A 22,890-nucleotide genomic window follows, 5' to 3' on the forward strand; every position below is an offset into this window, starting at 1 on the left:
AAACAAGCTGGACAATGAGGGCGCCTTTATAAGCCATAATCATTTGATTGTGTGGCTGCTGCTATGGTTGTAACATTTTATACTTTATATAAAATATGACGATCAAGCAACCACATCCGAGGAAATATAAGATCAGGACCCAATTTCATAGAGCTGCTTAAAAGGAAAATATCGCTTAACGTATTAATTGCTTAGCAGAAATGAGAAGGATATACCAGTCACAAATTGTGCATACGACAAGGTAGTTTGGCTGGTAACCTTATTCTGGTAAGCATAATTGTGTTGTGCCTAGCTGCTTTTGTGCTATAAGCAGCTCTATGAAATCAGGCCCTGACCTTGTTTACTCATAGGCTTCTCTTGAATCCTTCAAACCCCAATACCATAATGTCTTTACATCAGAAAGTTGATTTGATAAAATTGGCAAGCCTGGCCCTGTGCCAAGCGTAATTTGTTGTCATTAACATTTGTTTATTTAAGTACAATACCCTTTGGATTTTGATGGAGTCAGGGCAATTAGGAATACAACTCTAAAGATGGTACAGCTTTTGGAAAGGGAAACAAAACAAACAATTAAATCAGATTAGCAAATTTAATGTCAGAATCCAAGCGCAATAACCGTCGAAGTCTGCCTGTGGTGTTTGTGGTATTTTGTTTTCTTTCTTTTTAACGGTTGTCTTCAAAAATGAGTGAAAATGCCAATAATACAATTTCCAAACTTACTTTCAGGGAAGATTTGAACAAATTTCTATAAAAACACATTGAAGTCGTAAAAGTTTTTGGACATGTTGAACATGGGAATACTAGCTCAGGTTAATAGACACTTTTATACTACAATGCTTTGTATAAAATTAATGTATTTTTGTGTGAAAGGTAAAACAACCAGACACAAATCTTTGAGCAAAGTTGCAATATTATTATGTAAAGCTATCTTGAAGTATTTTGAAATGATTTATTTTCGTCTTTATTAAATCAATCGATTTTTCTATGCCTTTCATAAATCCTAGTGAGGTAAACTTTACACATTATGGTCTACAATAGCGCCCTCTTGCAGGTGCGCTGGCCTTTTTTCGTGCGTGAGGCCCCTTCGAGGCCCCTCCCTTTCGAGGCCCCTCCCTGTGACAAGGATTCGGTACCAACTTGTTATAATAGCGCCCCCTTTTGAATCCTCCTCCTGCAGTGTTAATTTCCAAGTGGCACGAATCTCCAGCAGACAGAATGGGAGACTTTCTGGGACGATAGAGGGCAGCAGACTTACTGGGTAAATCCATTGTTCTCAGAATTATGCGCATGTTCAGAACTACGTAAACAATGGAAATTTACCCGGTATGTCTGCTGCCACCTAGCGTTGGAAAGTCTCCTATTCCCCGGGGCCGTCGCATGCGCCTTGATTAAAGGCTATCAGGCTGATGCAGATCAATAACCGCAGTCTCAGACTTGAAATCAAGTCTAAGAACAAGGTCGACCACCTCTACTACATCACGGTCATGTGATTGCTCTCCTTTACGTAAACATGTGACATGTGCAAAACACAGGAGCGCTTACCGATCGGACATGCGACAGCACACAGTCCTACTACAGACACGGGCAGCAGAGTTGGAGGAAAGGTTCGTAAAATTCTGTCTTTTAATGTGGCTTGGACTGGTGTAAAGGTGGTGGGTTTGGGGTTGCTGCCTTCTCTGAGGTTTGAACATCGAAGTAGACCAAATAATGATGTAGAATGGAAAGACGTCCAATTTTGTATAGGCTATTATTTAACATTTATTTATTGTATTGTAAAATGTTTTTGCTCGGTCGGTGTAATCTAATACTAACGTAGACGATTTTCATTGTTTCTATTTTAACTGCACTCTTCTTGCTTTTTGAGCGGACATTACGGAATACACTGTGACTGTCTGGTGGGTCTATACAGACACATTTACCCTACTCCTACCTCCATGTCCTGACTATGCGGTTTCGTTCTGCTATCGTCTCCCGTCCTCATGTGATGATGATGAGTCATAAAACGTATCATACATCTCTCTCCGTAGCAATAATAATAACGTAACGATACATAATTACTGGTTCAATGAATTTTGGAATCGCAAATCTCTTTAGTCTTTGTTTTCATTTTTTTTTCTCGCCAAAATTAGGCTCTACATGTATGATCATAGAGCTACAACACAACATAACACAACACACTCTTTGTGGTTCCCTGATGCATATTTTCCATATGTTTTGTACACAACGCATGGCTTGGGTACTTACTTTGCAGATAATTATCCATGTTTGCCCTGGGAAAAAAATACGCTCACGGTGGGGACAATCCGCATTTGGTAGTGTAGTTGGTAAAACGAAGTAGTTGGGGACTGAATTATGGTAAGAATTTATCATAAAAAAAAAAAAATTGAGATTGCGGAACTCGTGGATTTTTTGTCTCCCCAGGGCCAATGAGAGTTTAAAGGACACATAGAGCCCAATTTTTGTGAGAAAATTTGTTGAACCAGTATCTTTATTGCCGTGAGAGACGTCTATGAGATTACGGGAGACGGGCATAGTTCTAGGAGTATCCATTTACCCAAACCTAGTAGTAGGGCCTAAATATAGGTGTCAAGTTATAACATTTTTGTGTCCGTATCCGCCAGCCCGATATTTAAAAAAAAAGGTTTTATTTAGGATAAATTGCAGACGCCATGGCTAGCCAGGCATGATTGCATCATCCATGTCAGTGACACATTTGAGTATTTCATGTCCCTTTACATTAGTCATAGATCAATGTTCATGGTTGTGTGTATTTAGACTGTGAACTGGGTTTACCATCATGACTATCGACTATATTAAATAGGGCCTATGTTATTAATTAAGTCAGTCTAGGCTAATTTATAGTTAGTAAATCATCTAAACCGCCAACCGCGTTTCTATGTACTTACCACCTCCATTGAAATGATAGCTCTGCTCGGTAACATGAAATTGTCTAAGGTGCCTTTGTATATAGTGTTACTGTTGTTAATTGTCAATGGATAAATATTGAAAAACAATTTTGTATCCTGCCAGTGGCCCTGCCACAACTTGTTCATTCGTTGTGAAATAAAATGGTTCATCAGGGAATATTTGACATGTTTGAAGGGAAGCTTTCCACTATCATCATCTTCAAACTGTGTAAGTTTAATGTCAATCTGTGGACATTTTGAAAAAAGTACCCGAACTCGACTATCTTTAGAGCGTTTTATTTTGTGATTGGGAAAAGTTTTTTCCTGAAAGATTTCGCCTTTTTTTTCCAAGAACTTTTTTTTTCATGTTTTAGCTGGACATGCATGTAGCACCAATTTGATGAAACTTGACACATGCCCACTGTGTGTTAGCCTATACACGTATGATAGGGCGACCGCCGTTGTACACTCCAACAATTTTAGACATGCAGGTATGGCCACATTGTCAACAACTAAATTACCAAAACTAAAAAAAAGTGCCCAGTAATACTTGGTCTAGTGCAAGCCCAAGATTTTTTGACCATTATTTATCATAGGCCTACTGACTACTCTGTAAATTGTAGGCGACTTTATTGTGAGGAACAGGGGCGACTTTTAAAAAAGAGTGTCATTGAAGTTGAAGAGTTTTATTTAAAAAACATACTCTGGTTTGAATGGGTTCATTTATTCGTACCATCGCAACCCCTATATCATGCCCAAAATATGCATGCCGTTGGCAAAAAAACGATCTGTGACCCTACCTTTAAAGGCGCGTATTATTAGGGACTAAAAATCAATTGTTAGCATAAAAACTTACTTGGTAACAAGCAATGGAGAGGCTGTTGATAGTGAAAAAAGACTATAAAATACTGTGCGAAACAGCTAATGATGAAATAAAAACACACCCTTGTCTCACGAAGTTGTGTGCATTTCAATGGTTGATTTTGAGACCTCAAGTTCTAAACCTGAGGTCTCAAAATCAAATTCGTGGAAAATTACTTCTTTCTCGAAAACTATGGCACTTCAGAGGGAGCCGTTTCTCACAATGTTTTAAGCCATCAACCTCTCCCCTTTACTCGTCACCAGGAAAGGTTTTATGCTAATAAATATTTTGATTAATTACCACTAGTGTCCACTGCCTTTAACTCCTACTCGCAATTATGTTTTTGAACAGATTAGAGAGAGATAGCTGCAGCGATGGCCATTATAACCGACGAAGAAGAAGCAGAGCCCCTCATCAAGGAGACAGGTGACGGTAGCCGCTACTCCCACTCAACAAATCACACTCATGGAAATAGTCTGAGTGCATCACATGCCTCAAACTGTCAGAGCCCCATCAATGATGATGAAGGCGATGCTAAGAAGATAGACATTCCAGAGACATATGGGGTGAGAAATTCATTGTTAAATTAGAGAATTATCATAATTAGTGGCTTCTTAAATAGCGCACAAATCCGTCACTCAGTGACGCTCAAGGCACTTTCACATACAGCATTTTCCTGCAAGGTTTGTTGAACTACGGTTGAAATGTTAGACCTCCTTTTACATATCACCATGTTATGGTTTGCAAGGTGTTTTGGCGCAACATGCTGCCAATCATACCAGGAACACTGGGGCGAACTCCTTCTCTTTTCGATAAGTGCACCGGGTTGTCACAGGACCAATGGCTTTATGTCCCATTTGGAGAATGAAGGAGGTCACAGGTGTCATGACTTGGACTCGAACACACACTCTGCTGGAACCAGAGTTTGAATTGGGTGCTCTTAACTAGGCCATGACACCCTGTGGGGTTCAATAAAGAAAAAGTGACTAAAATATTGACTTGTTGAACTCAAAATTATTTAAAATTTACCCAGTCAGTTTCCCTTGTGCTTTGTTATTTGATAGTCAAATCAGACTAAAGGCCGAGTCACACTGCAGCGATAACGAAAATGATATTTATCATGACGCAAAGAGAACACATTCTATTGGTTGAATGAGCGTCTGCGCTCTTTGCGCCGTGATAGTTATCGTGTTCGTTATTGCTGCATTGTGACTCGGCCATAAATGTAATTTAGATTTTTCATCTTTGCACTCTGCTCCTTGAACTTTTTGCCAGGGGCCAATTTCATGAACTGCTTAAAGCACTAAAGTAGGTAAGCACAACACATTCATGCTTACCAGAATATAAGGTCACCAGCCAAAATGGTTTCGGTTCATTCCCTGTATGTGACTGGTATCCTGCTGATCTTTGCTTAGCAGAAAATTGTTTTTATAAGCGATGTTTTCTGCTTTCAAAGCTTGCAATATATTTGTCTGATTTGGTTTGTTTGTACAGACCCGGTTCAGCTTTCGTAAGTTGTGGGCTTTCACGGGTCCAGGGTTCCTAATGAGTATAGCTTACCTGGATCCAGGCAACATAGAATCTGATCTCCAGACAGGCGCCATAGCCAAATATAAGGTACGTATGTTGACTTGAATATTAAAGGGTCTGTGTAGTCATAATCAAAGCAGGCCTGTAGCTGTACACAGAATGAGGCCTTACAGACCTGATACTTTACAGAGGCAACATACTGTAGTCGAAGGGTCTCCATGCCCCTGGTCATTGCCTTGGTGCCCTTGAAATGCTCACTGTATAAATTTACAGTTTATTCATAGGGTGCCCTTTACCTTGGAGGAAATGTCTTGGGGCACTTGCCCTTCCAAAAACAAAGCATACAGGCATGCAGCCTACATGTACGTGTATGAACTTTCACCCAGTTCTTGTATGCACATAATGTGTGCTTTCCATTGATTGAGGAAATGTCTTGTGGGCCCTTGCCCTACCCAGCCTATAAACTTTCACCCACTTCCTGCATGTGCATGTGTCCTTTCCATAGATTTGATATGGACATGATGGAGGGAGGAAAGGCGCAGTTATTTGGTGAGAGTTCTTTTACAGCCCGCTTTTATCATGACGACACAGGCCTTTTAAGTTAGCAAATTTACTGGGACCAGCTTCATGGCTCTGCCTACCCCGGAGTGCCGTGCTAAATGTTAAGCTACCATAACTGTCAAGTTCTTTGCTGAGTGCTGAGCAGAGCTATGATACGTTGCCCTGCTTTCTAGGCAGCATAGACTACTTGGCAAAAAAATTACCACCTAATTACCGCCCGCGTGAACAAATGTCCATTTCATAACTTGAAATTGTTCTTCCATTTGTTCAGCACAAAAAATCAATGAAACAAAAACTTGTTCTTCCATCAATTGTAGTCGGCCATTATGCAGCTATTTATCTCTGCATTAGTTTTATCCCATGCCGTAAGACATAGACCCCCAACACAACAGAAACAGTGTGGTTGATTGTCAGACCCATTATGGATTGTTAAACCGAGTACATTGTTACAACATTACTATTGGTCTCACAATGAAATACTAAAATTCCAGTTTTATCTTTGGTGTATTATGCAAACATCAACACAATAGTATCACACTAATTGCATAGTTTGTCTTGTTTTGATTTGTCCAATTGTCTATTACGAAGTCCACTGTCTGTCATCAATAGACCTTAGTCGGTCTGCAATAATTACCGACGTTATTCTTATAACAGTTATAGTGTGTATAAACTGTTCAAAGTGCACGAGTGCTGCATGCTGTACAAAGGCAGCACAATGTTTTTTTACAGGAGGGCATGGACAAATCGTCGCCTTTATAACTTTTCTTATGAATTAATCATTTATACACTTTCCGGACAGGACAGTATGAACAAATTATATACAGTACATACATGTACTTACTAAATAATTTGAAACTAATCAGAAACTGAATTCTGAAAAAGCATGTAGATTCGCAACTAATCTACAATTTAGTGTATATTCGTAACGAATCTACAGTTAAGGGTATATTCATAAAAATAATCTACACATTTCATCAATAGAGTGACATCACAGAAATAGTTAAATGATGATTAATATATGAAACGTACATGTAGGCCATTCTTGCAGTCGTTCCCTTTTTGAAATGAGTGTCCATTATGTTTGTTGTTTGTTTGATGACAGCTTCTTTGGGTGTTGATGTGGTCCACAGTACTTGGCCTTGTGCTCCAGCTGTTGGCAGCTAGACTCGGAAATGCTACTGGTAAGTTTTTGGTCAACAGATGAAGCTGATGCATTGTAGGTAGCTTTGTCAATGAGAGACTTGGGATCCCTAGGTGGAATCGGACTTATCAGTGAAGTTTCCATCGTTATAGTTCTGAACATGCGCACATTACTGATAACAATAGATTTACCTCGTGAGTCTGTTGCCACCTAGTGTCAGCAAAAGTCTCCCATTCCTAGCTTGAGAAGTCGGAACTTGGAATGTGTAGGATTCAAATAATGAGACCAATTTTATAAAGCTGGTATTCAGAATGCATTATTGAATAAAACATTTTTTTGCAAGTAATAATTTGGGTTTGACTAAGACAATTTGAACTGAGTTGGATTTTAGCCTGTGACCTCTGTTAATTTATCACTCAAAATATCAAAAGACTTCAGGCTTGAGAAAGCCTTTCTCAGACATCTGAAAACACACAAATGCGGCAACAAGGTTATTTTTTCTTTAATTATTCTCTTGCAACTTTGATGACCATTGAGTCAAAATTTGGTGTTTTGTGCTGATGTTGGGATGCACCAAGTGAGAATACTGGTCTTTGACAATTACCAAAGGTGTTCAGTGCCTTTAAGCATTTCCTTATAATATAAGAAACTGAGAAAATAGAATTAGCTGTTGCAAACAACTTACCAACCAAATGGACTGATGGTATAATTGCAAAAAAATAGTAAATGGCCTGACGTTCGACCCTAGCAGAGTCTTTCTCAAAGTCTAAATGAGAAAATCTTTAAGTTTGTCTTTTCAATCAAGAAGCTTTTCCTCTCTTTTCCTTCTCAGGTTTCCACATGGCCGAGCTGTGCCACCGGGAGTACCCAAAGTGTCCCCGTATTCTACTCTGGCTGATGATGGAGATCGCAATCATCGGTTCAGACATTCAGGAGGTTATTGGTTCAGCAATTGCTATCAATCTACTCTCCAATAACTTGTAAGACAGCTTTCCAATTGTCTTTATTTTAAAAACCTGTAGTCAGCATGTAGGCACAAAACCCTGGCCTGGTCAGTCATGAGATTTGTGTCCTTGAGCAAGGCAATTTTTCATGATTGCTTCTCTCCCCCCTGGAGTACAAATGTACATCAGCAAGAGGTGGGGAGTAATTGCTATCAATCTACTCCCCAATAACTTTGTAAGATAGCTGTCTGGTTTTCTCTTTTTTCAAAAGGCCGTTGTTATTTATAGACTACTATCGATGACCTGGCTAAGGCTACCGACACTGTCCTTCAGTGTGCCAACTACTGGAGGGATAGCATTTGTGCAGCAAGGAAGCGAGAAAAATACTGTCAATTGTAGGCATATTAAAAGTTTTTGAGCTGTTGATGTGCATGATTGGGTTTCAATGCCTTGAGCAAGGCACTTTTTCATAATTGCTTATCTCCACCCAGGAGTACAAATGGAAACAGGATGTGGATTTTTGGAGGTGGACTGGCATCCTGCCCTGTTTAATAGGAATAATCTCAGTTGTTTAATGCCAATGAAAAACCTGATACAAGCCATAGCAGCTCTCACAGAATTCACTCTGTTCAATTTTTAACTAAAGTGCGTGAGGGTCGCCTAAAAAATATTGGTACATAAAAGTATAATATGAACAGTCTGTTACTAGGGGTGCGTTATCACGGTCAAAGCTGTTTTGGTTAAACTTGCCTTGGTTGATCACTATCAATTGACCGAGACAGTTATTGGTTACGACCGCGAAACCACACCCTAGAACAGTTTCATTACATTAAGACTTGCACAGTCTGTTTACTATAGTCAGAATGATCTGAACTGTGTACATACATGTATGTTTGTATTTTGGCAGAATTCCTATTTGGGCTGGATGTCTCATCACTGGTGTAGATACGTTTACCTTCCTTCTGTTGGAAAATGCTGGTAAGTTATGGTTGCAAGAATATTCAAACTGACACTGTCATTCTTCAATGTTGCCATTTCAGCCAATGACCATAGCTGTAGCTAAAGTCACTTGATTCATACAGGGCCTAACTTGGGGAACTTTTCAAAATGAGTCCAGGACAACAAGCAGATAAGCGCTATCCAGGACAAGGTTTTTTAAAGACACTGGACACTATTGATAATTGTCAAAGACCAGTCTTCTCACTTGGTGTATCTCAACATATGCATAAAACAACAAACCTGTGAAAATTTGCTCAATTGGTCGTCGAGGTTGCGAGATAACTACGAAAGAAAAAAACACCCTTTGTCACACGTGGTTGTGTGCTTTCAGATGGCTTGATTTCGGGACCTCAAAATCTAGTTCTGAGGTCTGGAAATCAAATTCGTTGAAAAATAACTTCTTTCTCGAAAACTATGTCACGTCAGAGGGAGCCGTTTCTCACAATGTTTTATACCATCGACCTCTCCCCATTACTCGTTACCAAGTAAGGTTTTATGCTAATAAGTATTTGGAGTAATTATCAATAGTGTCCACTGCCTTTAACCGCGGTTTATTTAAAGGGACACACCGGCTCACCATTTACGCAATTAAGGGGTGTAGACTGTAGAATCATAAATAATGTTTTTATAGATGGTTGCTGTCAAAAATAATCATCAAAATGTCACGTAATTAGCAAAAAATGATTAAAAAACCCTAACGCGGTAAAAGGCCACCGTATACGTGTTTCCAGCCGTTGCTACTCACAAATCTTTGTGACATTGTCGCACAATGTTGTAAGTAGACTGGTGCTTTGTTTATAGCAACGTTTTACTACGACGCAGCATAAGGATCCAGTCTATCCATGTATTATAAACAACCAGCATAAATATACAGATCAGGCAAATCCTTCGACTACGGAGGTAGACCTTCGTGCTTCGACGTACATCCAAAGATCGTCACGAAGAACACAAAGAAACTAACCCAGAATATGATGGGACAATGACAAGTAATTAAAGCATTCCTGGCACCAATAAACTAGGCCTACTACCGCATAGCCATGATGCAGTTTGGAATGCGATCGTGGCGTTACTTGCTCCCGATGTGCCAGGGCCCAATTTCATAATGCCTTCATAGTGGCACAACAATTTGCTTAGCACTAAAAAAAAACCCTATTGCATAGCAGAAACTGATTACCAGTCAAATTTTAATTAAATTTAAAAACTTGTGGCTGGTGCCCGCCTAAATTTTTAAATAGTAAAGAAATTTTGTAAGCAGTATTTTCTGCTAAACAGATGAAACCATTATTTACATTTTGTAGCGATAATTTGAATACATTATCTTATTTGTCAATTACTCGTTAATAATTTGTTAAAAAAAAGATTTAAATTTGGTTTGGTAAGTTACTTTTAGACGGCTGGAAGTAAAACTAGCCCGCAAGGTCACGTGATTGTTTGTACCACTTTTTGGTGCGAACAATCACGCGACCTTCGTTTTTGTCTTAAAATGCTCAAAAACGGCTAAATTTGATGAATTTTTTTAAGGACTGTTCTTCTTTATTCCTGGAAGACCACTGAATTCATATCTTAGTCTATTTTGTAGCCCAAATAGCCCAATTCAGCTGGTGTGTCCCTTTAACTTGTTTTGAACACATTTAGGGTGTCGGAGAAAACATGGGAGAAGTGAACAGTGCTGGGGGTTACATTTGCTTTCAAACCGTGGAGACTTGGATCGCTTTCTATGGATAAACAAAATAACACACCTTTTTTCGGGGTCATAACCAAAGTATCAACCTACCTTTAAGAGCTACTGTCATGATATTTTGTTCTCAGTCTTGTGCATTTATCACTCTTTTATTCTTGCAGGTTTAAGAAAATTAGAAGCTTTCTTTGGGGCTCTACTTCTAACAATGGGAGGATCATTTTTATATATGGTAAGAGATCTTGATTTACATGTATGTGTTAAAGTTATTTTTATTATACAGGGAGGATTAAAAAGGATACAAACATCATTGGTTACTTTTAGTCTTAATTACTTCACTGATTATGAAGTTCATCATACTGGAATAATTTTTCTCCGAAATATTTCTTCGGAAATCAAGTTGTATTCAAGAAAACTGTAGGCCCTATATGAAAACACCAAAAACAACAGAAACAGATGTTCATACTTTTAGTAGAAAGCGGAATTTTTGACATAATTTTTGGTTTTATTGTTCTGGATTAACAGTTTTCCAACTACTGTATATTGCAGTTGTCATCCATCATAGTTTTGGGGAATTAAGACCAAAAGTCTAAGGCCCTGGTAGGCCTAATCAAATTTAGAAAAAAAAAAAAGAAAAAAAAATCAATCTATCCTGTATGATCATAAATAACCATTTGAATGTTTTCTTGCCTTTCCAACCTACTGTACAGTACATCACAGTCCAACCAGACCCGATTGCAATTCTTGAAGGCATTGCCATCCCGTGGTGTTCCAATTGTAGTCTAGAAGCAGGCCAGCAAGCTGTGGGTATCGTAGGAGCTGTCATTATGCCCCATAACATCTACCTTCACTCAGCTCTAGTACTGGTAAGTAGGCCTGTCTGACTAGTCGCACCTCTAATAGTCGCGACCACGACACTAGTCGTTAATAATTTTTTATTCTGAAGACAAATTGTGGCATTGTGTAAAATTCAAGCTGAAAGAATTGAACGATACCTGATTGTGTTTTGTAAGTAAATTTTGTCGTCCTGAATAGTCGTGAGTGACACAAGTGATTCCCCAAACAGGTAGTCGCAACTAATTTTGCAGTGGTCGCGACTACTTTTTTTAGTAGTCGTGGTGGCACGATTAAAGCCATTATACAATTTTGGTACAGAAAATATTTCTCCTGAAATATTATTCCATGAAATGCTTTACTTTTTGAGAAAACACTAAAACAATATAAATTCACGATAGCGAGAATTACAAATTTATTTTGAACACATGTCATGACACGAAGAAACGTGCGGAAACAAGGGTGGGTTTTTCCATTATTTTCTCCCAACTCCGATGACCGATTGAGCCTAAATTTTCACAGGTTTGTTATTTTATATAGATGTTGTGATACACGAAGTGTGGGCCTTGGACAATACTGGTTACCGAAAGTGTCCAATGGCTTTAATCAAGTAATTAAAAAATGGTAGTCGTTGCTCTACTAAGCAATCAGTAGTCGTGACTACAACACTTTGTTGTCCCTACATCTGTCATGTTTAGAATTCTATCACTTAGAGCTGCCTTGGGCATGATAACACACTTTAAAGGATTTTGGTACTTTTTGTATGACACAAAACACAAATGCCACAGTTTTAGAATAACCTTTCACGGTTTAAAGACACTGGACACTATTAGTAGTTGTCAAAAACTAGTCTTCACAGTTGAGGTTTCTCAACATAATTTATGCATAAAATAACAAACCTGTGAAAATTTGAGCTCTCAAAAATTGCGTCACTTCAGAGGGAGCTGTTTCTCACAATGTTTTATACTATCAACCTCTCCCCATTACTCTTAATCAAGAAAAGTTTTATGATAATAATTATTTTGAGTAATTACCAATAGTGTCCACTGCCTTTATCTTAGTATTTAGGAGATAAATAAGTGTTTGCTGTGGATTAATTTTGTTTTTACAGTCCCGTAAAGTGCTCCATGAGAGAAAGGATAAAGTGAAGGAAGCTAACATGTACTACTCCATTGAATCTGGTAAGTAGACGAAAATGTCAACTTTGGGAAACTATTAAGTTTTTTTAATCATTCGATTGTGTTAAAAGCACTGAACACTATTGGTAATTGTCAAAGTCCAGTCTTCTCACTTGATGTTTCCCATCATATGCATAAAATAAATACCCGTTAAAATTTGGGCTCAATTGGTCATTGAAAGTTGCAAGATATTAATGAAGGAAAAAACACCCTTTTTACACAAACTTGTGTGCTTTCAGATGCCTCAATAAAAGGTCAGGTCGGAAGTATTTTAATATTTGAGTGAGAAATTACCTCTTTCTCAAAATCTACGTTACTTCAGAAGGAGCCGTTTCTCAAAATGTTTTTTACTATCAACAGCTCTCCATTGCTCGTTACCAAGTACGTTTTTATGCTAATAATTATTTTGAGCATTTACTAAAAGTGTCCAGTGTCTTTAAATGTCTGGATTTTGTGCTTTCGGTAAATCAATTTTGTTTTAATATCACACATTGAGCTCGTACTTGTCAGGTTGATATAAATGGTACATTTTTTTCTTATATAATTTTTATTATTACGATTATTGTTCAACGTTTTGATGGATGTTGTATTGTGGTGCCCTAAATGGGGGACAATTGTGCAAGGTACATATGTACTATCGTGAAAGTTACAAGCTTGTGGCGTCGGGCAGTGATGGCGGTCTGGAACTACTTTGTGATTGTTTGGATCTGTGCCCATACTTTGCCATTACATCATTATCGTATTTATTGGATAGCTTTTTTTCTAGAACGATAAGTTAATAAATTGAATCCCCAAAAGTTAGCAATGCCATCATTTGGACATGCATTCTAAAACGTTGATCCTAGTTTTCACTCTTGCCCCTTGAAATGTTATATTTCATAAAAAGTAAATGTTTGTGATTTTTTTTTTCTTTTCGGCAGCCATTGCGTTGTTTATTTCTTTCCTCATCAACCTGTTTGTGGTGGCTGTGTTTGCCGAAGCTTTTTACCAAAAAGAAAATCCCAGCCTTCAGAATGCTGTAAGTATAGTCTCCTATTCCCTATAATAAAACCATTTAGTGCAGGAGTAACCCCTGGAATTACAGTGTGGCAAGGTTCCACTAGTTACTGGCTGCACAGTAAGACAAAATTGTTGATTGGCGGCGGAAGGGCATAAAGGGGTATTGGAAACTTAAGAAACTATCACAGGCTGTCAACAAGACATCTGGAAGCCCTCTGCAAAGAACAGATTGATCGCCCTCAGCAGGGAGTTACATGTTAAAGTAATAATAAAACAATGTTGAAAAGTCTAGTGCGCCATGTCTGTCAATGATGACACTCCTGGCGCAAAAAACAAGAACTCTGCTATAAATACACGATGACACAAGACAACCAAAAGTTTTAAGGCTATTTGTATCTTGTATCTTTCTCTAATTGTTTATTTTATTGTTTCTTTAATGCGCTTAGAGGCTTTTGCATTAGGCGCTTTACAAATGTCTTATTATTATTATTATGTTTTCAAAATAGAAATGATTTGAGATGAGATCTTGGGAGGTCAGTATGAGGTCAGTATGAGAACTGTTCAATGTTGTGCATAAAGTTTATGAGTGAAAATATTCTTCAGCCCCTCAACAGGGACTCGGACCCACACTCTTCTAAACAGAAACACCAGAGCTTGAGTTTGGTGCTCTTCAATCCACTCGGCCACGACACCCTGCGTTTATAGTCCTGCCACATCGCAGAACCAATTGCCAGGAAGTAAACTGTAGGAACAACATATGTTATTATCCCACTGTCACCCAATAATGCATTATATATCTAATGAATCTACTCGGGGGGGGGGGGGAAAAAAGAAGAGGAAAAAATCAGTGTAAGCCTGCATGTTCAAACATTTTTGGGTGTCATGGCCGAGCGGATAAGAGCACCAAACTCAAAAGCTCTGATGTTCTGTTCAGCAGAGTGTGGGTTCTCTCCACCCAGGGCTAAAATGGGTAACCTGTGAGGGTACAGATGGTTCTTGAGTAGGGCATTTTTGTTGCACAGGCTGTACACTCCCCGGGGAGCTGAGATGGTTTAAGGAATGAATTAAGGCCCATGATAATGTTGAAAGTGCTCTGATACGCCCTTCGAGTGTGGAAGCGCTATATAAAAATTTGTTATTATTTCATTTATACAAATTAAAAAAAATTATTTTGGGTAGTTCCACGTAGTTAAAATAAAGTTCCAAACATGGGAAAAACTGCTAGTGCGACGGAGGTTAAGTGGTACTATCTGTTGTACACATCCTGTCTCACATTATCAATTTGATCACGTTAAATAAAAAAAAATTCCCATTTTTTTCAGGGTCCTTGGATAAAACGCAGATATGGTGAAGGGCTTACAATTGTTTGGGGTATCGGCTTGCTAGCTGCAGGTCAAAGTTCAACCATGACGGTAAGCCCTGAACTTGTCACTTAAAGGAACATTACAGAATTGGTTTTTGCTTACAAAACAGTTGCTGGCAGTGTTTAAGCACTCAATGTAATCCACCATAAATCTACATGTGTATATTGTCAAACCTGTAGAAGTTTGAGATCGATCGGCCATCTGGGTCACAAGAAAACAGTGAAAAACTGATAACACATTTTGCATGACATCAACTTTAATTTTGGTTTAATAAAACGCTCAATGAGCGATAAACTCCAATTGGGAAACTATTTTCATTTATTTCTCATAAAATATGACATTTCAAACAGAAATATTTCACTTTCTACTATCATCATTATTAGACCAGGTAAGTTTGAAATTTGTGATCTTCCCATTTTGTTCTTACCAATTTTGTAATTTTCCTTTAATAAACCAATAGGGAAACAGCCTTGAAACCGGAATGGGCATAATGCTTAATATTTCTTCAAGCTCATGCCAGAAAATAACCATTAGTTCCAAAGGAACTATCGATCTGAGTTTAACAAAGGGCTTTAGTATGCATGTGGTGTACAAGTTTTTATGAAGTGTTTTCTATTGCTCTGTTTCTCTACTTAGGGAACCTATGCTGGGCAGTTTGTTATGGAGGTAAGTTTGATCTGTTACAGTATTTAAAGGCACTGGACACTATCAGTAATTACTCAAAATAATTATCAGCATAAAACCTTACTTGGTGATGAGTAATTGGGAGAGGTTGATAGTATAAAACATTGTGAGAAACGGCTCCCTCTGAATTAACGTAGTTTTCGAGAAAGAAGTAATTTTTTACGAATTTGATTTCCAGACCTCAAGTTTAGAATTTGAGGTCTCAAAATCAAGCATCTGAAAGCACACACCTTCGTGTGACAAGGGTGTTTTTTTCTTTCATAGTTATCTCGAACTCCGACAACCAACTGAGCTCAAATTTTCACAGGTTTGTTATTTTATGCATATGTTGAGATACACCAAGTGAGAAGATAGGTTTTTGACAATTACCAATAGTGTACACTGTCTTTAAAAGTTGTTTTGATAATTTTGGGTTGAACAACAGAACAAACAAGAATTCACTCGAACTGGGCTTTACACTACTCAGGGAGCTGATAAAAATTAAATGAATGTTATATGCCAAATGACTAGGACACTAATGTAAAGCGCATTGATACATTGTTTTGAAATGTGCTATAAAAGAACTAGTTATTATTGCAATATGATTACTACTATTGAATGTTAACGTCTTCTTCCTCCAGGGGTTTCTGAAGATTCGATGGCCGAAATGGCGTCGGGTTCTTATAACACGGTCCATCGCCATCGTGCCAACCCTTTTGGTCGTGTTACTGGCAACCAATAATCTGGACACACTGGATACTTTCCTGAACGTTCTACAGAGTATCCAACTGCCGTTTGCACTTCTACCGGTGCTGCACTTTACTAGCAGCCAACGAATCATGGGAGATTTTAAAAACGGAAGGTAACACTAAAGGCACTGGGCACTATTGGTAATTACTCAAGATAGTTGTTAGCATACAAACTTACTTGGTAAAAAGCAATGGAGAGCTTTTGATAGTATAAAACATTGTGAGAAATGGCCCTCCCTGAAGTAACATACATGTAGTTTGCGAGAAAGAAGTAATTTTCCATTTCAATATTTGAGTTTGATTTTGAGACCTCAGAATTAGATTTTGAGGTCCTGAAGTCAAGCATCTGAAAGCACACAACTTTGTGTGACAAGGGTGTTTTCTTCCATTATTCTTGCAACCTTAATGACCAATTGAGTTCAAATGTTCACAGTTTTTTTTTTTAGTGCATATGTTGAGATACACCAAGTGAGAAGAATGGTCTTTGACAATTACCAATAGTGTCCACCAATAAGAGAAAGTTGTCAATGTTTCTGGCTGTTGTTAATTATTTTTTCCTTTTTTTGATTTTATTTTTCCACTGGAATCATTATGGAATGAAAGAAAATTCGAAAAAATAAAGGCATCGCCATGAAGTGAATTTTGTAAAAGTGTTGAAGGTTACCCATCTCCTCACAATTACATGTAATTCCACTTGGGAGACGTTAATCCACAAAGGGTTAAACATGGAGTGCAATTTAACAGAAATTAAATTTGCATCAGAGATATTGCGTATCAATTGGTTTTACCCAAACATCGATGTGTGTAAGTCACTGTATACTCAGTACTTTTCCTGAATCACGTGAAAACAAAAACCCACAAGCATATTACTGGGTCGGGATTGGGACCTACAATCTTTGCCATTTAAGAGCCACTAGCTACCAGGCAATCTTGATGGTCTAGTTGTAGGACATCTACCTGACATGTAGATTGGCAAAGGGAATGAGTTCAAATCCCTCCCGAGAAAAACATTGAGGTTAACGGCAGTGGACACTATTGGTAATTACTCAAAATAATTATTGGCATAAAACCTTTCTTGGTGGCGAGTAATGGGGAGAGGTTGATGGTATAAAACATTGTGAGAAACGGCTCCCTCTGAAGTGCCATAGTTTTCGAGAAAGAAGTAATTTTCCACATTTGATTTCGAGACCTCAGATTTAGAACTTGAGGTCTCGAAATCAACCATCTAAACGCACACATCTTTGTGTGACAAGGGTGTTTTTTTCTTTCATTATTATCTCGCAACTTCGATGACCGATTGAGCTCAGATTTTCACAGGTTAGTTATTATATGCATATGTTGAGATACACCAACTGTGATGGCTAGTCTTTGACAATTACCAATAGTGTCCACTGCCTTTAAGCTGCAAATGGTTTTTTTTCTTCCAGAATTAGTATTCTCCTCAAAGTCCTTTGTCTGTTACAGTCACTAAACCCTTCATCATTGTTGATTTCTTTATCCTTTTGCTTTCAGAATCACAAAGTTTATCGTGTGGAGTCTCGGCTTAGTGGTGATGAGCATCAATTTCTACCTTGTTTTTGCTGTGAGTTCCTTAGAATCATCTATTCCAACTAAACTACAGTGTAGTTAAAATGTTGCTTCAAACGAGTAACGAGGGGGTGATTTTAAAGAGCTGGTAGATTATGTTGTTTTGTGAACTTGTCTTGCTTCATCATCTTCTGATGATGACTAGAGCAAGCTTGTAGTCAAAAGGTTTAGACTAATTCAGAACTCACTCTGCAGAAGTGACGTTAATAATGAGAAATTCCCTCCATCTATTAAGCGAAGGAAGTAGTCCTGGCTGATTTCCAACCTCGAGGTAGTAGTGAAAAAGCAGGACAGTTCTTTTCAAAACTAAGAAGTCTCCCAAATATCTACTATGCGTCAGTAGAGAAGTCTGCAGAATTCCGAACAAAACTGCTCCGCAGTAGTAAAATATAAAGCAAATCAAAGTATTTGTTTAAAATTAACTAAGGTTTGAAAAAGTCTCACTTATGAGTTTTTGTGTTTAAAAAAACCCTGATGTACAACTCGTAATTTCCATTGGTACACTGTCATTGTCTTCAGCAGAAAAAGTTTATGCTCATATTTTGTTGTTTTATTTTCCTCATATATATATTTGTTTTTTCTACTCTCTTAGGAGATTAATCAGAAGCCAGCCTGGGTTTATGTCATCGTCAGTCTAGTTGGAGCCATATACGCCATCTTTGTTGCTTACTTGGTAAGTTTTGTACCATCTTAAACAACTTAAACAACGAAGCAAAGAACAAATGTAATAAGAGGTTTAACGGGCAAGACTCAAAATTGGAAAGACAACAAAATACTAATTCAACGCAAACTTTAACCCCATTTTGATTTCATTTATCAGGAATGAGGTTGACAACATGAAATAAATAAGAGTGTTTTGGCATTTCAATTTACTGAAAAAAATATCATTCAAAATTTCACCCCTGTCATGCCTGTTTTGTCTTTTTTCCCTATCAATTATAGTTCTGAAATAAACAACTTATTTGGCTTGGTTGCATCACATACAGTGCTTAAATAACACAATTCCGGAGTAAATTACAATTTGGGTCATAAAGTTTGAAATGAGTCTATTTTTGTTGGTCTATTTTCTCCAGGCAATCGGGCTGAAAAACATCTTCAGATTAAAGGTAAGCACTGTCGAGTAATTTTGAAACAAACCAGGGGCTTTAACTAATTGTGAACTAATCTTAACTGCTAGGCAAAGTGTGATGTCACAATATAAATAACTATGGTCATTAATTACTCAAAATCATTGTTAGCATAAAACCTTACTTGGTCACAAGTAATGGGGAGAGGTTGATGGTATAAAACATTTTGAGAAACGGCTCCCTCTGAAGTAACAAAGTTTTTGAGAAAGAGGTAATTTTCCACCAATTTGATTTCTAGACCTCAGAATTAGATTTTTTTGTCTCCAAATCAAGCATCCGAAGCACACAACTTTGTGTGATAAGGTTGTTTCTTCCATTATTACCTCGCAACTTCAACGACTAATTGAGTTCAAATTTTCACAGGTTTGTTATTTTGTACATTTGTTGAGATACACCAAGTGAGAAGACTGGTCTTTGACAATTACCAATAGTGTCCAGTGTCTTTTAGATGATTCTCAGGTATTGACCCTGTGAAATAAGCCATCACATGGTCACAAAAGAGCTAGGCACAATTTGTACACACCTCAATGGAAGAAAACATTGTTTAAATTTTATGGAGATTGCAGTATCTGATTTTTATCAGCTTTTCAAAACTTGTCCAGCCACAACTTTTATAACACTCTAATTGATGTGGAAATTATGACAAAGATAGTAGGAGGGTTGACTGTATAACTTTGTAGATGCTTTCACCACATGGTATAATATTGCAGGCTGGTGTAGTTACCTATTATTCAACACCATGTGCATAACATTGAAATATCGTCCAGAGCTGTGCAATGATAGAGGTGTGACAACTTGTGATTAGAAGCTAATTTTGGTCCAAAAGACGCATGTGGGCACACAGTGTCCCATACTAGGAACAGAAAACAGATTAAAAGTTTAAAGATTTACAAATAACTTACATGGTTTACAGAAGGTAATGGTGGAAGACTTCTCTTGAAATATTATTCCATGAAATGCTTTACTTTTTGAGAAAACATTAAGACAATTATCAATTCTCGATATCGCGAATTACAGATTGTTTTTAAACACATGTCATGACACGGCGAAACGTGCAGAAACAAGGGTTGGTTTTCCCGTTCTTTTCTCCCGACTCCGATGACCAATTGAGCCTAAATTTTGACAGGTTTGTCATTTATATATAAGTTGTGATACACAAAGTGTGGGTGTTTGGACAATACTGTTTACTGAAAGTGTCCAATGGCTGTAAATGCTGTATTTGGACCAAAAGTGGCATCCACAAGACCAAAGAAAATGGGTCCCTCCATGTTGCAACTCTCTAAATACACAGCTCTGGGGGAGACATCCAAAGGGTTAATCATTAAAAGTGCACTTTAATTTCTTTCATTCCAGTACTGGTTCCTGTGCAAGATTGGCAAGTCACCTGAGCTAGATGTTTTTGATTGGTTAAGTGAGCGGCCTGCTTATGTACAGTCACCTTCCTACAGCCAGTCCTGTGCCTCTACAGTAGAAGCTTCCAAGGATTCAGGTAAGGTTTGTTTGTAACAAGCAACAAAGGCGAAAAAAAGGAGAGGAAGACCCGAGAAAAAAATAAAATCATAAACAAAGTGTTTTTTTACTGGCATGATTAGAGACACAGTTACATGTACATGTAAGCCCACTGATCGCTCCTCTCTTAAAGGCAGTGGACACTATTGGTAATTGTCAAAGACTAGCCTTCACAGTTGGGGTACATGTATCTCAACATATGCATAAAATAACAAACCTGTGAAAATTTCAGCTCAATCGGTCATCGAACTTGCGAGATTATAATGAAAGAAAAAAACACCCTTGTCACACAGAGTTGTGTGCATTTAGATGGTTGATTTCGAGACCTCAAGTTCTAAATCTGAGGTCTCAAAATCAAATTTGTGGACACTGGTGGAAAATTACTTCTTTCTCGAAAACTAAGGCACTTCAGAGGGAGCCGTTTCTCACAATGTTTTATACCATCAACCTCTCCCCATTACTCGTCACCAAGAAAGGTTTTATGCTAATAATTATTTTTAGTAATTACCAAAAGTGTCCACTGCCTTTAACTAATGTGGCTACACCAATAGCACACGTATTGCAATACTTTGTATACCAGTTAAAAGAATTGTAAAATTAATGTCAATATTTCCTTCATAGTTAAACCTCCGTTTAATGATGCTGAATTAATCACCCTCCAGTAATTTTCAAGATTCTCTTTTCCTCCTTTCAGCCAACACTGCGTCTTTTGTCGTTTGACGTTCTTTTACTGTTTCTAAAATTAGCTACTTGTTGCTAGCCACAAGAGTTGCCAAGTTTTTCTGTGGTTAGAAAAGATTTTTCTCTGAAGTAGGGACTGAAGATTGTTGACTGAGTCCTATGTAAATTATTATCATGGTGTACTTCTCATGTGAAAGGAATTTGATTGGGGTTAAACAAAGAAAGATTGACTGAGCTATCTAGCCCCATGCTGGCGGTCTTCCTATTTTGTTTATATCTTTGTTCTTTTAAAAGAAAGTTTAGTACACTTTCAAGTATTTATTTACAGCCTTTTTCAGTTTTCTAGATTTCATTTGAGATAATAAGTGGCAGTATTATTTTAAACTGTTTTGTTTCCAGGTAGTGAAGGTGTTATATAGCGCCCTCAAACTTCACAAGATGAACAGGATGCGGTTGCAGCCCTGAATGAGTTCTCACTGCTGGATTAGTATGAAGGTTCACATCCCTTTGGGGATTTTTCTCTCTTTTTGTGGGGGGGGGGAGTGGGGGTAGAGACTGCCAGGGTATAGATACAATGAGTGACAAATATTTTGTGTGTGAACTTTGTACAGGCGTTTTTGTTTTTGTTTTTTGAATGGGAGACTTTGGAGTACTTGGCAAGAGACTCACCAGGTAAATGTCCATAGTTTTTGTAGTTCTGAGCTTGCGCACATTACTGAGAACAATGGATTTAGCTGGTATATCTGCTGCCACATAGTGGGCAAGAGACTCACCAGATAAATTTCCATCATTTACACAAGTTCTGAGCATGCACACATTGCCGAAAACGATGGATTTACCTGTTAAGTCTGCTGCCACCTAGTGTCCCCAAAAGTCTCCAATTGTTGCAGGAAGTCAATCAAGTTTGACATCAGTTTGGGATTTGCTTTGTTTTGTCGGGGGCGGGATGGGTGATTGGGTTAAGCATGGGGGGAGAGAATGGGATTATTTATACTGTGATAAAATATATTGGTCTTCCATTTAATTGGTCTTTCATAGTGAAGAGACACAGGAGATTCTAATCATGATAGTGTGAACCTTGCAATGTCAAATTATGATAAAAATAGCAGAATTTTGTTTAACCTTATAGTGATTTCTAAAGCTATTTAAAAAACTAGTATTTAAAATTACTATATTATTACAAATCAGTTTGCATGTTTTCTGTTTGTATGTGTGGACATTTATACTAATTATTTTCTTTTCATTGAAGCAATGGTTTTATTAATTTCTATTGGCCAGCAGAATAGGTTCCAGATTAGAAATAGGTTTCAGATTAGATAAAGGTTCTAGATTCTAAAAGGTTCCAAATTATGACTAAGTTCTAGATTTGAACCCAAGGTCTCATTGCAACATATTACAGATTCAACTTCATTTAGTTTAAAATGCTATCAGACACAAGGTTGCCTATAGCTTGCCATCTCAAAACTGAGAATAAAATACAAATATTCTGAATGCTGTGTAGTTTCCTCCGTTTCCCAAAACAAAGTTGGATGTCTGGAGCAATACTAGAATTAGGTCTCGGATATTTACAGAGCCTTT

The 22,890-nt window shown here is 37.8% G+C and overlaps 1 protein-coding gene across 3 annotated transcripts; it reads left to right on the plus strand.

The window, feature by feature from the left end:
- Positions 1–1,522: 1,522 nt before the first annotated feature.
- Positions 1,523–21,855, plus strand: LOC117288171 (metal transporter Nramp3-like). Of its 3 annotated transcripts, XM_033768902.1 has the most exons (19): positions 1,523–1,604; positions 3,281–3,397; positions 4,120–4,334; positions 5,263–5,385; positions 6,962–7,040; positions 7,833–7,980; positions 8,852–8,922; positions 10,786–10,853; positions 11,332–11,487; positions 12,567–12,636; positions 13,554–13,651; positions 14,955–15,044; positions 15,633–15,662; positions 16,301–16,521; positions 17,921–17,990; positions 18,588–18,668; positions 19,069–19,101; positions 20,476–20,611; positions 21,712–21,855. In XM_033768902.1, exons 3-19 carry the CDS (start codon positions 4,143–4,145, stop codon positions 21,729–21,731), a joined length of 1,686 nt encoding a protein of 561 aa, XP_033624793.1. In that variant the 5' UTR covers positions 1,523–1,604; positions 3,281–3,397; positions 4,120–4,142; the 3' UTR covers positions 21,732–21,855. The 3 variants fall into 3 exon arrangements, with proteins under 3 accessions (XP_033624793.1, XP_033624792.1, XP_033624794.1); XM_033768901.1 differs by lacking the exon at positions 3,281–3,397 and having other exon boundaries at positions 1,534–1,604; XM_033768903.1 differs by lacking the exons at positions 1,523–1,604; positions 3,281–3,397 and adding an exon at positions 1,657–1,681.
- The last annotated feature ends 1,035 nt before the right edge of the window (positions 21,856–22,890 follow it).

The sequence above is a fragment of the Asterias rubens genome, chromosome 3, assembly GCF_902459465.1.
Source record: "Asterias rubens chromosome 3, eAstRub1.3, whole genome shotgun sequence".
Classification (NCBI taxonomy): Eukaryota; Metazoa; Echinodermata; class Asteroidea; order Forcipulatida; family Asteriidae; genus Asterias; species Asterias rubens.